Source organism: Dromiciops gliroides, chromosome 1, assembly GCF_019393635.1.
Source record: "Dromiciops gliroides isolate mDroGli1 chromosome 1, mDroGli1.pri, whole genome shotgun sequence".
NCBI lineage: Eukaryota > Metazoa > Chordata > Mammalia > Microbiotheria > Microbiotheriidae > Dromiciops > Dromiciops gliroides.
Window position 1 is genome coordinate 638299096 of NC_057861.1, and position 18920 is coordinate 638318015.

The following is an 18920-nucleotide window of genomic DNA, read 5'->3' on the forward strand; positions in this document are numbered from 1 at the left end:
AACAATCTAATATATTCATATCTCACTATTTTTTCAGCCATTACACAATTGGGAATTTAGATTCCAGTTCTATGCTTTACTTTTTCAGCCCTTTTAAAGTCAACCCTTCAGGTTTAGGAAGTTTGTTTTGCTTGCAGCCATTCTCTCCTTTTAGCATCTTCCCATTTAAACACTCCCCTTAACCCCTGCTTGATTCCTTGTTGAGTTTCATGTATATCTACATTATACTCATGGTGTGTGCATATGTGTATGCATGCATGCATTTCTACATCATACTGATTTTGTGTGTGTGTGTGTGTGTGTGTGTGTGATCATGCACATGTTGAATCCTTTGTCTGGTTCAGGTTAGACTGAGGTTCATTTGATGCCCACTCTCCCCATGCTTTCTTCCATGTTTGTCTACTTTTCTCATTCACCAGACATACCAAGTTCTGCAGCTTCTGAGTTTCCAAACTCCCTCTCTCTCATGGGACCCCTCCACTTTTGCTGCCTGTAGACATAGAGCCTAGATGGTTACAGGTGTCTCTGGCCCATCTCTGGTTATATCAGGGGCTTGTTTGTCTTTTGGGGCACTGGCTTTGTTATGGGTTCCCTTCCTACTGCTTGGGGACTTCTGGTTGGCTTTCTGTGCAGTTCTACACAAAAGAAATTACTTATTGTATGTGGAAAAATTTACTTACTGTCTTTTCTAAATGGTTTTCTTGATCATTATTTGGTTTGTTGCAAATTTCAGGTTTTTGCTGGAGTATATATGTAGGAGTTGGGTGGTCTGCTTCCTGTCCTATTGTCCAAAAAACCCCTTTAGCCTATTTATTTTGTATAATTTCCCCTTATACAATCTATGTTCCAATCCAGCTCTTTTATCTGTTATTCCCCATATATGACTTTCTATCTTCTGCCTCCATGTCTTTATATAAGTGGTCTCTAAGTACTCCTCTTCTTTTCCTTAGCCTCATGGAATTCTGAGCTTCAGTCAAGACTCAGCTCAGGTTCCTCCTCTAAATACAAGGCTTTTTCTCATCCTGCTCTTCTCCCCTTGCCAAGTTACTCTGCATTCACTTTGTATATATAGATTTTTCTATTATGTATATATTGTATTTCTCAGTGGAATGTAAGGTCCTTGAGAACAGGAACTTTTCTTTTATCCCCAAGCATCTACTTTCTATACTTCTTTGCCCAGAGTAAGTACTTAATAAATGCTTTTGAATTGAATTTGATCTTCACAACAGTTGAAGATGGGGAAACAGATTTGGAGAGGTTACCTGCCTTGTTCAAGGACATAGCTAGTAAAAGATGAAACTTGAATTTGAACTCATGGTTTTTGACTTTGCATGGAGGAATTTTTCTACCACAACACACTGAGAAGGCCAAAATTTCACCCATTCCATATCGTGCATTTGTGAAGCCAAAACAAGTAGTGGACAAAAGTCATAGTGATATAGTAGCAAGAGCTCTGGATTTGGAGTCAGGAGCAGTGGGCTCTGGCCTTTTGTCTGTCACTTTGTGACCCTGAGAAAAAGCACAGCTCAATTTCCTCATTAGAAATCTAGGAGTTGAATGATACAGCCTTTAAGATCCTTTAAACCTCTAAATTATAATTTTAGATCAGTTACTTGATGCCATCTATGGAGAAAAATCCCACTTCTGCTACTTAGCATCTGTTTGACCTTGGAGAAGTCCCTTTTCTCTCATCCTCAGTTTCTGGATCTGTAAAAGGAAGGGATTGGCCAAAGTAATCTCTTGGGGTCCCTTCCAATTCTAAATATTATGAGCCCACAGAAACAGTTGGTGGATTGTTGGGCAACGGATTGTTTTGGCATCATAAAAACATACCTACAATTTTCCAAGGATATCTACATGTTAATCTAACATCCCTCTCCTCCAAAGTGTGGTCCCACTCCATGAGATTCATGCTTTTATATGCTTTAATAGAACTAATTGTTCATGTTGAAAAAAAAAGAATGGAACTCATGAAGCATTCCTAAGTACATGAAATTTTCCCCTTCCCCATAAGGTTAGTCAATTTCAACAAATTTATTTGGTATACCTATCTCCAGCTAGAATTTATGTTGTTTTCACTAAAGAGATTAATATAAGGACTAGCTCCTATGAAATAGAGCAATATCATACTCCTGGGAGAGCTGAGATCTATAAGATGGGAGGAGGTGAGATCCTCCACTTTCTCAGCCTGCTGTGATTTCTGTGAGAGGCACCTATTAGAGACATTCCTTTGGATCAGGGCCCAGAGGCAATCTCTAACTTGGGGATGTTAAAATATCTACCTTACATGGTTGTTGTAAGAAAAATGTTTTGGGGCAGCTAGATGGCGCAGTGGATAAAGCACCGGCCCTGGATTCAGGAGTACCTGAGTTCAAATCCGGCCTCAGACACTTAACACTTACTAGCTGTGTGACCCTGGGCAAGTCACTTAACCCCAATTGCCTTACTTTAAAAAAAAAAAAGAAAAATGTTTTGTGAAATTTAAATTGTTATATAATAATAGTAATATCTCGCATTCACAATCTCTCTTTAAGGTTTACATGTGAAAAAACTGAGGCTTTGAAACAGTGAAGCAACCTTGCAAAGGCCTGCAAGGCACTTTCTTCACAATACCTTGGTGAAATTGGCATTGCAAATTTTCTCCCATGTAAAACAGGGATAATAAGTACTTACAGGGAAATTTTGAGAAAAGCACTTTACCAAATAGGTCTAAAAAATAAATTATAGGAAAAGCTGAATTTGGGGGGGAAAGAAATAAGCAAACTTGGGAGAGAGAAAGAGTTCTAGCACTGATATTTATCTATCTATATCGATACACACATATGTGCATTACTATCAGTGCAGATTGGCCTTTCTCACTGTGAGTTCACTTTTCTTGTCAGTCTTTGTCTTTCTTCAATTCTGTCTTTGTCTTTCTGTATTGATCTCTATGTTTCTTACTCCATCTTTGTGTTTATCTCTGTCTCTGTCCCAAGTGTCGAATGAATCACAAAACATGAAAAGTATATGAGGGGATACTTTTTACCTAAGGGATTCTTCTGAGGAACTCGCAAGTTGAATTAAGTAATGCAACATGGGCATATACCTAATAATAGGCCAGACTGGAATTTTTTAAAAGTACTTTAAGGTTTAGAAAATTGTTATTTTGGCAATGACAATCTCCATTGTACAGATGAGAAAACTGAGGTTTGGAGGTGGGTGTTCAAGGTCACACAGCAAATAAATGGCAGTAGAGCTCGAAACCAGATCCTTTGATTTTAAACTATTATGTTCTTTCTACTAAACCACTGGGCTTCCTAACTTGACCCACACCTGAGGTTGGCCCTGTTTACAGCAAGTAAAAAAGTCCAGAAGGAGATCACATTACCAGAAATTTGCTCTGGAGTAGTGTTCATTGTAGAGTTGTTCATCCGAGAAAGGAGCCAAATGAATGTCACTAGATGTTGGGAACATCATCCCTAATGAACAGAAGACAACACACAGGGCCACAGAATTTAGTTTCCCTATCACTTGAATTGAAGTACATGTACAGACACAGACTAGCAAATCACTGAATACTTACTCCCTCAGACAGAGCCTATCCCAGAAGTACAGCCATTATAAGAACTAATACCCAGTTTGCTGAAACATAATTGTATGTCCACGCAATAAAGAGTAATTTAATTGTGTGTGTGTGTGTATGTGTATGTATACAACAGAAACAAACCACATAGTCATAAGCTGACAAGATATTATACAGGCTGTCCCCAAAGTCTTAGTGCAGTTTAAAGCTCTTTAAGCTATTAAAGTTAAAATTAAGAATATTTAAAATAGTTTTAATATTAAGACTTTAAATTTAAGTTATTAAAGGTTTAAAAAAGTTTAAAACTGTACTGAGACTTTGAGAGACTGTATATTAGTAATTTCAGCTGCATTCTTCAACTAGTCACCCTTTTATTTGTGCTGTTAGAATCTTCTCTTAATTATTGACTTTGATAAACATATTCACAATAATGCATGAATAGTTAAAAATCCAATTCAATTAAACAAATATTTATAAAATGCCTACAATTTGTCAGCCACTGTGAGGGGCATTGAGGATATGAAGATAAAAACATGAAACAAACCAGCCCTCAAGAAACTACTGGGGGAAATGTAAATATGAAATTCACACACATATGCAGACAGACACAGACACACAAACACAAATACACAGAGACACATAAACACACACATACATATGTAAAGGCCCTAGCAAATGGTGGGGAGCAGGGTGGGTGAGAATCAGGATAAGTTTCCTTTAGAAGATGTCTCTGGAGGGGTTGAGCTTTGAAGGAAGATAAGGATTCCATGAGGTGGCTATGAGGAAAAAGGTGTATGCCAGATATGGGGGTGAGGGGAACTGCCTTTACAAAGACCCTGAGACAGAAGATGGAATGTAGGGTGTGGGGTATGGTAGGCTGGAATTTTTCTTTTTTTTTACTACTGACAGGGGAATTTGAATTTTATCAGAAGACAAAGCCTTAACCGAAGAAATAAGGCTCTAAATAGAGCTTCACAATGGGGAAAGCATATTCATGTTTGATAAATGGCATTTAGTCACCCCAAAGGCATGAGTATATTTTGCTAAAAATAAGACAAAACAGAACAAAACAAATCCTACTTGTTTTTTGGAGCAAGTGATTACTCACATCCTCTGATAAGACCATCCAAGGGAGGTAAAGGGGTCACAGCAAGATTTAGGGGAAAGATCACCACACTTGGAGTCAAAGGTCGGAGCTTAAGTCCTGGGGTTGGCTATGGAACTTTGGATAAGTCACTGGACCTTTTTGATTTTCTTTTAAAAAATGGGTGTCATATCTGTACAACCTACTTTCTAGGGTTGTTGTGAGATTCCAATGAGATAATATATGCAAATCATTTGATAATTATAAAGCACGATCCAAATGCCTCTTTGCTAAAGTTCTCCTCCAATGCTTTATCATGGCACCAAGGGATCCCTGGATTATCAAAGGCTATGCCAGTAGAATGCCAGCCCTGGCAGGATTTGCTAAGCTGGAAAGGCTTTGAGTATGGGCCAAAGATGAATAATGTGTGTCTGCTGTCTTAGAATAGGCCTAAGATAAAGGTAGAGATGTTCATCACCTGAAGCTGTTCAGTCAAGATCTTTTCCAGACACAGAAATCCATCAACAAGCATTTATTAATCACCTTTCTGTGTCAGATGCTGCCATACCTAAAGAACCTTCATTAAATTACCAGGGGTTTTTAATTGGGGTTCATGAACTTAAAAAATATTTAAATAACTATATTTTAATATAATTTTTCCTTTATAACTCTATGTGCAGGGTGTCACAAAAGTCAATGCAGTTTTAAGCTATTAAAGCTATAATATGCTAATAATTAATTTAATATCAAATTAACATAATATACTAATATTTAAGATTAAAACTTTAATAGTTTGCAACACTAAGACTTTTGGGACATCTCTTTCACATATATTTATATACAGACATTTTAATTTACATATATATATATATTTCTATCCTTCATCAGATTGTCAGAGGGGTCCATGGCATATAGAAACATTAAGGATCTCTTTATTAAGGCATAGAAAGGACTGTGATTTGCACTAGTGGAGAGAGGACTTGCACTGATGAAATCCTGGATCCTAAAATATTTATAAATGTTCGGGTCTGAACTTTTTTTGGAGGCAAACTGGGGAACTACCAAAATCCTCATCAGTTTTGAAATATTGCTTCCAACTTAAAAAAAAATAAAGGAGGCATCCTAAATTGCACATTAAAAAATTTAAAAATGATATACCCCATTTTAGAAAATCAAATGGCAGGAGAAACTTGGAACATTCAATGTTTGGAATCCTGCCCATTCATTAGTGGTCTTATGATTTCTGGGCTCTGCAGCTCAAGTCATTTAACTTTCTTGAGTCTCTTTGTCACATCTGCGTCAACTCTCTGCAGGACCTTTTCAGAGAGCCTCAGCTTAAAAGAATTATAGAAATGCCATGTTCCTTTCAGATATCTCTAGTGTGAAAGTTAGCAGAATTTCCAAAGGAGGAAGTGCTTTGTATGGTCCTGCCAGACAACTCACCATTTGACTTCAACCATTTTTTGGAATGGAGGTAACTCTCCAGCATCCTCTCATTGAATAGCATGTAGCCCATGGGTTCAGAAATAATCACATCTACAGTTTCTGGCAGTGAGATTTCCTCAATTTTTCCTGACAAAACTGTGATCTTGTCTGAGAGGTTGTTATTTTTCACTAGAACCTGGAAAAGAAAAAGTGGTATCATTGTATTATATAGGGGTCTAGGGGAAAAAAACACCTCAGGATGTTAAAGTGGATACACATACACACAGGGAGAAAGGTAGAAATGGAGAAGGAGAGAGGGAGGGGAGAGAGGGAGAGAGGGAGAGAGGGAGAGAGAGGGGCGGGGAGAGAGAGAGAGAGAACCAGGGCAATTCTGGGAGAGTCTGAGGTCATAGATGATCTGAACCTGAGAAGAAATCCCTTCTCCAAATGCCCCAGAAAATGGTACTCCAGCTCCTGAAGATATGCAATAATGAATGAAATAAGAATTGATAAGTGCAAGGTGATATGCTAAGTGTCCAGTACTTAAATGTAAAATTGAGACAGCTCCTGCCTGCACAGACACACATTCAAAAAAGAGGGGAGATATTACTTAACAGGGAGTTGTAGTCAGGGAACAGTGCTTTGATTTAGGAAGTCACAATGGTGGTAAGTGGAACAACAAAGCAATTAATTGACATGTCCTTTTCCAAATACAAAGCTAGTACTGACTTGATCATATTTCTCAGTGAAAGGGTCAGGGGAGGTTACTCCCAAGGCTACTGGACATGGTACTACAAATGGCACCCAGGTGAAAGAGTGTGGTCAGACTGGGAACTGGAAAATATAAGGAGCTTTAATAAATCAGAATAGCCTGGTCCCTGGGTGGGAATGTTAAAGCTCCTTTAAAGAAGAGACTCTGAAGGTCTAGATTGGGAACTTATAATTTTTTTTTTTTTGCATGGGGCAATGGGGGTTAAGTGACTTGCCCAGGATCACACAGCTAGTAAGTGTCAAGTGTCTGAGGCCGGATTTGAACTCAGGTCCTGCTGAATCCAGGGCCGGTGCTTTATCCACTGTGCCACCTGGCTGCCCCTGAACTTATAATATTTTGAGGCTCCATGCTTTAGATGTGCCTGTTCAACAGATTACAAATCCATCTAATGGTACTATCATTCAACTCATGTCTTGGGAGGTAGGTGGTTCCTTCTCACTGGTGGTCTTCAAGAAGTGTGGATAACCAGTTATTGGGTACGGTGGAAAGTGACTTCTTGTTTGATTATGCATTAGACTAGATACCCTTCCAACTCTAATTCTATGACTCTATAATCCATAATACTGTGGAATAATAATTAATTTATTTAGAACAAACAGATCAAAAGCCTATGGCCCTGGTTATAGACAGATACATACCACATACTTTCAAAAGCAGCAATTAAAATACCCAAAGAATCCATTACTGTGATTACTAGATGGCCTTCCCCCAAAGCTAAAGAAATTGGTGATCAATTGGGTCCTCTGAACAGGGATCCTGCATAGAGCTCAGAGGGTCAAAAGATGGCAGATGTACACTGCTAGAATTGTGATCAACCAGATTCAAATGGTGTATTTCGGGGCAGCTAGGTGGTGCAGTGGATAGAGCACCGGCCCTGGATTCAGGAGCACCTGAGTTCAAATCCGGCCTCAAACACTTAACACTTACTAGCTGTGTGACCCTGGGCAAGTCACTTAACCCCAATTGCCTCACCAAAACAAAAAAAACAACAACAAATGGTGTATTTCCAGAAAATGCTGCTTGGTTAGAGACTAGCATTGGAATGAGTTTCAATATGTAAGTGATAAAGGTTGCATAAATATGGTACTCAACATTTTAATACCTGATAATAGCTTAATGAAAGAGTTATAGATCAAAACACAACCCCCATGAAGGTTTCCTGAAACTTATGCTGGGAGGGGAAAAAACTGCTAACAACCTTAGCAGAGATTGTGAAAGATATTACTGTGTTCTCGTTCTCGTTCTCTCTCTCTCTCTCTCTCTCTCGTGTTCTCTCTCTCTCTCCTCTCATGTTCTCTCTCTCTCTCGTGTTCTCTCTCTCTCTCTCGTGTTCTCTCTCTCTCTCCTCTCGTGTTCTCTCTCTCGTGTTCTCTCTCTCTCTCTCATGTTCTCTCTCTCTCTCTCGTGTTCTCTCTCTCTCTCCTCTCATGTTCTCTCTCTCTCTCGTGTTCTCTCTCTCTCTCCTCTCATGTTCTCTCTCTCTCTCCCCTCTCATGTGTTCTCTCTCTCTCTCTCTCTCTCTCTCTCTCTCTCTCTCTCTCTCTCTCTCTCTCCCCCCCCCCCTCTGAATCTTTAAACTCTCATGTCCTAGAACTTAAGGAGATTTTTGTATACAGGACTGACTAACCAGTCTGTAATGGTCCTGGGAAAGTTGGATCTGGAGGATACCACTTAAAATGTGTTGCTAAGAGCTATCTTTAAAAATGCAAATTACTAAGGGAAATAGGGTAAACAGTAGAACCACTTTGCTCTATTAGGCCTGGAGATTTGGGGTAAAGAAAAGATCTGGGTTCACAGATTTACAGGAAATTGGAACCTAGGAAATTAGTACAAAAAAGAAGAGCTTTATTATTATGGGATGAAGCAAGCATGCATTAAAAAAAAGCACACACACATACTACATGGCAATATAGACAGAGGTTGATCCTCGTGGATATGAGAAACATATCACACATGAGGGGAATTCAAGGAAGAGTGAGTCATGTTGGGGAGAGCATACATTCAAAGTTAGGGTTTAGATAGGGAAGTTTCATACCCTAAAAATGGGCTTGGTAGAAAATAAGAAATGTCAGATATTGAAGGGGGATTCCTAATCAGTCCCAGATGTGGTGAAGTTCTTGGGAACCTTTATCAATACTAGGTTTAGGTGAGGGTAGGGAGGATGAGTTTATTTATTAGGACCAGAAATTGGGAAAGGGTTTGAATTGGTTAACTCAGGCCGCAGAAAAGGAGGGGCTTACAAGCTACTGGAGTCATGCAGGAGTTTTATCCAATCAGAAGCTGCAAGCATTAATTGTTTGATAGAGGGTTAAAATATGTCAGAACAATGGAAAAGTTAAAAAAAAAACACCTGTCTGTCACTGCCTATATATTTTATGGTCATTAGGACCATTTAGCCTAAGTGACTATATACTGCAGTTCTTTTATTATAACTATAACACAAAACAATGTAAAAATTACAATGATTATACCTTTTCTACATAGGAAAGATGATTTGAACTCAGAATTTTGTCATTCTGAGTTTTCCATCCCTCTTGAGCACACTTCTTCTCATAGAACCGTACTTGAGATCCTACCTTCCTTTATTCTAAAAGAGAAGAGGTACAGTGGTACAGCAGAAAGAGCTCTAGATCAGGAGTCAGTGGGTACTGGGTTAAAATCTTGATGTTGCTACTAACTACCTAAAATGACATGGGCAAGCCACAACTTCTCTGGCCCTCAATCACCTCATTTATAGAAATAAATGATGATCTCTAAAGTCTTTTTTAGCTCTAAAGCTAAGATCTTATGATCTTCTCTCCCAAAGTCTAGGGCAGGAGTTAACCTTTGTTATGCCATAGACTCTATTGGTAGTCTGGTGAAACCTATGGATCTCTACTCCAAATACTGCTTTAAATGATAGAATATGATACATAGGATTACAAAAGAAATGAATTATACTGAAATACAATGATTAATATACTTTAAAACAAAATCGATTTCACAGGTCCCAGCTTAAGAAGATCTGGTCTTGGCTTTGTCTGGCATTCTCCTCTTTAGGGGGAACTCTATGATGGTCTGGTCACTTCCTTCCTTTTCTTTTCTTTTCTTTTTTTATTTTTTGCAGGGCAATGGGTCTTAATTGACTTGCCCAAGGTCACACAGCTAGTAAGTGTCAAGTGTCTGAGGCCGGATTTGAACTCAGGAACTCCTGAATCCAGGGCCACTGCTTTATCCACTGCGCCACCTAGCTGCCCCTGGTCACTTCCTTTCATTTCTGATCTGACAATCAGTTAGTTCTTCCTTCTTACTGGACAGGGGCAAGTGCTGAATAGCAGATCTCCTTGTTATTCTTTTGGTTTCTGACACAAGAATGAAGTGTTTGTTTCTATGAACTATGACCAATCTTCCTTTTGCTACTAAACACACAGCAGGTCATTTCCTAGGATTCTGCCCTCAGTGGAGATGCCAAATTGTTCCATTAAACAATCTTCTAAAATTTTAGACCTTTATTGAATTAGCCTTTGGTATTTTGCTTCCAGAAGAAATATTCCCCAATCCATTAACCTTTCTTCAGAGGTCCAATTTTCCAGTTACATGCTCATTTTCATTAATGTCCTCTGCACTCCATTCAGTTTTTTGACAGTTTTCTTAAAACAAGGAGCCCAACATGGATGAAGTCTCCTAATAGATTTCTCATCAATGCCAAATGTAAGGGAAGGATCACTTAATTATGTTCCTGTACCTTCCTCTGCCAAAAATGTCTGCTAATGAACATCCCTCACACATAAAGGTAGTACAGCAGAGTAAATGATGTGCTTGGCTTGGATTTGGGAAGCTTTAATCTAGCCTCTGGCCCAGGTAAAGTCATTTAATTTCTTGCTGTTGCAGGTAACTGTCCTACTAAGTCATAAACAGTTATGGTGGAAAGAGTTCCCATACTGAGCATTCTCTATGGTGATGCTAATAAAACCATAGATCTTTTCTGCATGTATCTGTATTTCCATGAAAATGCTGCATACCCATTTTTAAGTTAAAGTATATTTTGAGTCCTAGGCTTTTTTTTTCTATTACATTGGCACATAATTATTAAGCCTCCTTTAAGGTGTAGCCTTCAACTTCTCCATCCCTGCCCTTTCCTGTTGATTGCCATACTTGAACTTCATCTGGTTTAGTTTTGCTCATTTCTCCAAGTAGTAGGGGGTATTTTTGGATACAATTCTATCTTTTATAGTATTTCCTATTGCCTGACCCTCTGCATTCTCAATTCTCATAACCTTAGTAAGGATGTTTTCCATTTTAATAATAAGCTCCTTGAAGAGATAGACTTTCATTTTTGCTTTTGGAGCCCCAGCAGCTAGAATAGTGCCTGGCTCATAGTAGATGCTTAATAAATGCTTGTTGATTGATTTAACTATACCACAATTTTCAAAATTAACATTCAAGAAAATATGAACTGGGATATGAATCTGTAGAGAGAAAATTATAGGATTGTAGTCCTGGAAGGCCATTCACTAAGTTCCTAAAGTAGTGTGCTGAGCATTGTGTTAGGATTAATGCTGTGACCTGGTCTTGATCACTTACCTGAAAGCTTCAATCCCACATCTCTAAAGGCTGGACATGTCCAACTTACTATCTGGCCAGCATTCCAACTCAACATGGTCCCAAACCAAACTTTTTTCTCTCTCCAGTTGCTCTTCCTCACCTCTAATTGGTCCTGTCATTTTTCCCTCTGCAATCTCTCATATCTATACCTTCCTCCCCATTTCCACTGCAACGTGTTAATAAAGACCCCTCTAATATTCAAAATGTATGATTGCCATGGACTTCTACTTGATCTTATCTTCAAGCTCACCTCCCTTCAGCCTATCGTGCACACAACTGCCATAAAAATCTTCCCAAGATATGATTTTCATCTTTTTTGTCATTTCCCTGTTCAAAGATTTTCAATAAATACACACTTCTCCTAGAATAATGGTTCCCAGTACCCAGTGTGAATTTCAAAGCCTTTTGTAATCTAGTCCCACACTATTTTTCTAGTATGATTCTTCTAATTCAATCAGATTAGACCCTTCACATAATAATTGGTTTATATTATTTCATGGCTTATAAGGCATCATAATCATTCCCAGATTTATATCTTTTTCCTTAATATTTCTTCCAAGTGAGACTCCCTCCAACATAAGTCCTATGTATCCTTCAAAATTAGTATCACATGAAGCCTCACTTGACCATTCTAGTCCACAAAGATGTTTCCTTCCTCTGAATATTTACAACACATTATCTGCAATACTCATTTGGGAATTTAATCATATACCATTCTACTAACTCTTAGTATAGTTAATAGTCAACCCATTAAGTATAAATATTAACTTTTTTCTGAGCATACTCCTAGTCTTTTTAATTAGACCATAAATTCCTAGAGGGCAGGAATCACAGAATCTCTCCTCTTTCTTCAGGGCATCATTCAAACATTACATTCTGCATGAAGCTTTTCATGATCCCACCAGTCAGAATGGGCATGCATCCATGAGTTACAATCTGAACTGTCAGAGAGAGTTCCCAAATCCATGAGACAATAAATCCATTTGAGTAATTATTCTCTTCTCTATTGGCATATAAGCGCCATAAAAACAGGGATAGTTCCTTCTTTATATTTGTATTCCCAGTGCCCAGCACAGTGTCTGGCATATAGAAGCATTTAATAAGTAGTTAGTGACTGACTGAAACATGTCTTATACCTCTTTTACTACTTCTCTCTTCTTTTGTCCTCACCTTCACTTTCTTCTCCCATTCAAAGACTGCCTGGAATAGTACTAGATACATAGTATGGGATTTATAAGTACTTATTGACTTGAATTAAAAAGCACTGGAGTCAGATAACCTGTAGTAAAATTCTGCCTGTGTGACCTTGGACAAGTCATTTAAACAACCTGGGTCTCAGTTCCTCCATTTGTAAAATAAGGGAATTGTGTTAAACCATAAATCCATGAACCTATACTCTTTTGACTGTTCATTTAAAATTTTTATTTACATCATCTTTAGCTCAACAAAGTTATGCAGAATTTAAACATACCCTTCCAATCATTTAACACTTGCTCATTGTGTATAGCCATATGCTCAACATGTCCAAAATTGAACCCTCCCCCAAACCTGTTCTCACTTCTCTGTTACTGTTGAGAATACCACTGTTCTTCCAGTATCACAACTTAGGTGTCATCCTTGGTTCCTGACTTTTTCTCACTCCCCATATCCAATTTATTGCCAAGGCACGTGGATTTTACCTTTGTAACATCTCTTGAACACACACTCTTTTTCCTCTGACACTTCCATGACCTCATCACCTGACACCTGGACTATTGCAGAACCCTGATGGTTGGTGCCTAAAGTCTCTCCCCATTCCAGTCCATCCTCCACTCAGCTGTTAAATTGTGTAGGTCTTCCTATGTTACTCCCCCACTCAATAAATTCAGTGGGTTCCTATTACCTCCAGGGTATAATATAAAATCCTGTTTGGTTTTCAAAGTCTTTCATAATCTTATCCATTTCCCTTTTCCCATCTTCTTACACCTTACAATCCAGCCCCCTAAATGCTCTGATCCAGTGACACCGGACTCTTTGCTGTTCCTCACATATGACACTCTGTCTCTTGACTCGGGGAGATTTTCACTGATTGTCCCTCATGTCTGGAATGTTCCATTCGCATCCCTGCCTCCTGCATTCCCTGGCTTCCTTCAAGTTCCAGCTAAAATGCTATTTTCCATAGGATGGCTTTTCTGATCTTTAATTTCAGTGTGTTCCCTCATTTTATTATATTTAATTTATCTTACATATAGCTTGTTTATTCATTGTTGTTTGCATATTATCTCCCCTACCAGATTGTGACCTACTTGAGAGCAGGGACTATCTTTCACCTTTCTTTTTATCTCTAGCATTTAGCAGAGTGCCTGGTATATAGCAGGTATTTAATAAATGCTTAATTACTTATATACCATATGCCTTAAGAACATGGACATTACAAAATTTACTCATTTGTTTTTCTTTTCAGGTAGCCAGGCCATTAGAGACCCCTATACCTTCTTGTTCTTATCTTGTTAGGAATGTATGGGGTGTTCAGGGAGCACTAGAACCTCTGGTATGAGGGCTTGCTGAGCTTTTTTCAGCATTGCTCATCTACCTTTGCTGTTCACCTGTCACTCAAGTTTCACCTGTGGCTCCAAGAAGTTGTAACATGCATAGTGGGCAAAACCTGGCAAAACCATCTCAGCAGACAAGGTAAACCAGGTTGAGGGTAATCAATAGGCCTCAAATCCATTAGTGTAATAGTTAGGGGGATGTCTACCCCAAGCACCTGAAGACTTCCCCCAGTGGAATGGGTGGATGAATATAATTTGTTCCAATAACCATGAAGGTGGCTAAAGCAGGTGCATTGGAGTGCTTAGAGTGTGGTCAGATGCTGAAGATGCCAAGGTCATTCACTGCATCCCAGGCCATGGCTCATCATCCTGACTTTTGTCTTGCCACTGGCCTTTCTTTCTTTTTTTTGCGGGGCAATGGGGGTTAAGTGACTTGCCCAGGGTCACACAGCTAGTCAGTGTCAAGTGTCTGAGGCCGGATTTGAACTCAGGTACTCCTGAATCCAGGGCCGGTGCTCCGTCCACTGTTATCAGAAGCTTGGGTATCTCATCCATAAGATGAAGATTCCTGCCATGCAGGATAGAGCAAATGTGATGGGTCACAGGTCATTGTAGCCAAAGAGAGGAACATCTTATTTACTTGTGTCTGTTCCCTTCCCAGGATTATCCTCTCTCTTATTCTCCAACATCATTTTGTTTCCCCTGGTAGTTGGATGTATTTCTGTATCAGTGTGTGTCCACCTCCAGGTGATATATTTTTTTAAATTAACTCCATTAATACTCTTTAAAAACATTACAATTTTGAAGGGATATATGTTTCTTCTCCCCTCTATTAGAATGCTAGCATTATATCATCATGCAGTTTCTTCTGAACCCAGAGACTTGACACTTACTAGCTGTGTGTCTGAGGCCGGATTTGAACTCAGGTACTCCTGACCCCAGGGCCAGTGCTCTATCCACTGCGCCACCTAGCTGCCCCACACTCACTGATTTCTGTTGTTTATTTTAGTTTTCAGGGAGTTCATTACTTGCATAATGCTTATTGCTTTCTCTTCTAAGAAGTTATTTAATTTCCTTCCAATTATTTTCCTCCAGAGACTTTATCTTTTTTCTCTTGCTTCATTTTTTTTCTAGGCATTGATGTAGTTCTTGTGGAAAATCCATTTCCCCTTTTTATCTATAGTTGTTAATGGCGTTACTCTCTTGGTTGAATTTTTTGGGAATCTTTTGCTGTACAATAATTCTTTATAGTAGTTGATGTTTTTGTGAGTTACTCATCTTTTAAGCCTTAGTACCTGAATTGGTGCTTTGTGCTCTGCCTTCTGTGTTTTATAGGATAGGATTGTAGAACCCACTGGATCTTACCCTGAGTCATTTGGGTTCCTGTGCCCATCACTTCCTAGGCCTAGGAACCCTTGGATCTTTGAGATTTTCAAGACCTTCTTTGGCCTGTCAGGAGAGAATACTAGGGACAATGAAGGCCTGGTGTATCCCAGATGCAGCATTATTGCCCTTAGAGTAGTCACTGTCATTCCTGGTGGTTTTTGAGGTCCCAAAAATGGGTTTCTTAAATCCCTGGAGCTCTCTGGATCCATGCTCCATTCTTTTTTTGTTAAATTTGATTTTATTTAAATTTTTTTTTCTAATTACACGTAAAGATATTTTTTGAGTTCTAAATTTTTCTTCCACCCTCCTTTCCCTCCCTCTCCCAAAGCCAGCAAGCAATCTGATGTAGGTTATTATACATTTACAATCATGTTAAAACATATTTCCACATTAGTCATGTTGGAAGAGAAGAATCAGAACAAAAGAAAAAAAGTGCATGCTCCATTCTTAATGCAACGGAATATAGAGTCTTGCAGGCTATATGTATCTCTGGCCTACATTTCTCAATCCTCTCCTTTCATGGAGAAGAAAACCAAGGGCCAGATGGGGAAAGAGATTTGTGCAAGAGCACACAATAAGTACCAAGAGTTTAGATTCAAACTCCGGTCTTTTGACCTGGGTTTAACATCTTTAACATAACTTCTACAGATTTGATCAGTCCATCCTCCCACAAAGCAAACAACAACCTTCCAATTTTAATTGATAAACCTTGAATTGCTGAGACCAGAAAATTGAATTGCTGAGGCCTGAAGGCTGGGGATAAAACTAAAATTTAGGTACATTGGTCCTTGAGTGACAAACACACAGTTTATTTTTAGGCTTAGATCCTTGCATAGTTCACATTTCACTGGCATAATCTTTAGAAAGTACTCAGGGCACTTTCCATGCCGAATAATGTATCAAAGGAAGATTTTAATTGAGGCTATATTGAAATTTTAAAAAGTAACAAAGGTAAGTTATGTACAGTCCTCAATAGAGTAAGTAGGAGTCTTCCCCCCCCCCATTTACATTCCAGCTCCACGTTGAGTAATAATGAAAATCTGGTTAGAAATCTATAAAATGTGACATTGACCTAGCCACTGAGGAGATTTACACTGATTTCACTTTACTTGAAACCTAGGCTCCTCAAGTTCATTCTCCTTTCCAGTCCATGGTATTTGGCTGCTTTATATATGCCAATGAAGGCCCTGTAAACAAGGTAAGTTAATAGAAGCTTTGTTTCATGGTGCTGAAATTTAGGGTAGTCATTGTCACTCCTGTTGGTTTTCAGCTGATCAACAGAACTTGTGTTCCTTCATGAGGCAGAATCTTGTTAGCAAGAATTAGTTAAAAGAGGAGGGCACTGGAGGCAGCTAGGTGATGCAGTAGATAAAGCACCAGTCCTGGATTCAGGAGGACCCGAGTTCAAATCCGGCCTCAGGAACTTGACACTTATGAGCTGTGTGACCCTGGGCAAGCCACTTAACTTTCATTCCCCCCAACCCCAAAACAAAACAAACAAACAAACAAACAAAACAAAAGAGGAGGGCACCAGATGGCCAGTTTCCTTCCACTCCTGGAGTGTTTTTTCTTTCTGGCCTATCATGCCCTGTAACAGTGTCTTCCTTGAAAATGGCCTCACAGTATCATGGGGTCTTTGCCCATCTTGGTGTCCTGGTATCTCTACCAATCCAAGATATTATATCCTGAGATCTGAGGTCTTTTCCTGTGGTCTCTCTTTTCTGATCAAATAAACCTCATTTGAGGGTCTCTTTCATTTGCTTTTTCCTGAGAACCAGAATCTCTAGTTACAGCTATACTTGATGGTATAAGAATTAAAGAAATCAAAGAACCCTCTCAGATGCAATATGTCCTCTATATGTGAAAATGAGCAACAATGAATTGATGCTTTTAAAGGAATCTTTATTTCATGGGCATCCATGGAAAATCCATCATCTCCTGGGCCCTCACCTTGAAACATCCTACTGCTATAACAACCTCCTTCTCCCATTAGCAAATTCCTTCCAGAGTCTCCATTTTGTGCCTGGGATCAGACTGACAAACTTCCATCCCCCACTTTCCTTACTCTGGTTGAACTTCTGACTTTCTATACATTGATGCCATGTGCCACATCAGGTATCTTTATACTCCACTCCTCCATTTACACTCCCTTTCCAGATCCTTTTTATATATTTATTGTTTTCCCTCATTAGCTTGTAAACTCACTGAAGGCAGCAACCTTTTTTCTTACTTGTATCTGTATCCCTAGTACTTAGCATAGTGCCTAGCATGCTGTGAATAAATGCTTGTTGCCCTGGCATTCAAAGTATGAGAAAAATCAAACTAAGTATCTCTCAGATTCAGATCCTTTAGGAGGAAAATATGAATGATATTTAATTACTTTATAAAAGTTATTTAAATAATTTAAAACCATTAATTCCCAGATATGCTATTAGAGACAATGACACTGTGCCTTTGGGTTCATTTCTGAAAAGCAGGGAATGAAAGAGAAAGTAAATGTCACTTGGGGCCTCTTTTAATTATAAAGAGCCCTATTTTCCCTGGGGAAGTCCTTGACAGTTAGGAAGTTACAGAGACTTTTAGAAAGGCTTGTCAACACAGTTAATTAACTAGGGTTAATTCATTACCATGTGGAGGGGAGGGGTCTCTAATCCCCATCAGAGGAAAAGAGTTAATAGGCCAATAATAATAACACCTAGGGTAATGTTTGGTGTGATGTAAGCACTAGGAAATATCTACTTAATAATCTTAAATATTTATTAAAGGTACAGGAACAGTGCCTTGGGAGGGGAGGGGAGGGGAGGGAAGGAAAGGGAAACAGAGAGATAAAAAAAAAACACAAGGAAGTGAAAAAGGAGGGAGGGATAAAAGGATAGGAGACGAGGGGGAAAAGGAGGAAGGAAGAAAGGAAAGGGACTAGAAAAGACACAAGAGATGGAAGAAAAAGCAGAGGGGGTAGAAAAAGGAAAGGAAAGGGAAAGAAAAGAAGGGTTCAGAGAAGAGTTTGAGAAAGCTTAAGGGTCTCCTCCCCTTCCGTCTTCAGAGCCCAAACTTCCTTAGAGCAATAAGATCTCTAAGGGTGACAGAAGGGAAGTCACAAGAAGGATGTATTCCAAGTGAAATGCTGCCAATCCCACTGTATTAGCTAGCACTGCATGGTCCCAAGCAATCAAACCTTCTGGCAATACTCAGCAACAGAGTTCTTGTCTCTGAAAGTATCCAAAAGTACTTTACACCCTAGACACACACAACCTGCTTCTGAAACCCGGTCCTGCATGGGAAGAAGTGCAATAGACAAGGAAAAAAACCCTGTCTGAACCAGAGAGGGACATTCTGGCCAAACTGCCAAGCATATTCTGGGAAGTGTTGGATATAGATGGAAGTGGGCATCTGTGTTTAAATTAATTTTCTTTTGATCCAGACCTCCTTTTGAAGATATTTGATCTACTACTGCAAATCAATCACTTCTCGGAAACTTATGGTCTTCTTGAATTGCATGGGCATCGAGAGGCTGATATAGGCATTATAATGTCAGAGATAGGATTTGAACCCAGGTCTTTCTGACTCCATGGCCAC

The 18920-nt window shown here is 39.1% G+C and overlaps 1 protein-coding gene across 3 annotated transcripts in view; it reads right to left on the bottom strand.

The window, feature by feature from the left end:
• Positions 1-18920, bottom strand: part of LOC122736007 (histone-arginine methyltransferase CARM1-like) — a 271431-nt gene that overhangs the window by 36442 nt on the left and 216069 nt on the right. For all 3 annotated transcript variants that reach the window (XM_043977993.1, XM_043977980.1, XM_043977985.1), the window contains 2 exons: positions 6090-6267; positions 3368-3458 (listed from right to left, as the gene is read on the bottom strand). In XM_043977993.1, coding sequence (XP_043833928.1) covers positions 3368-3458; positions 6090-6267 — 269 coding nt within the window. The remainder of the gene's footprint in view (positions 1-3367; positions 3459-6089; positions 6268-18920) is intronic.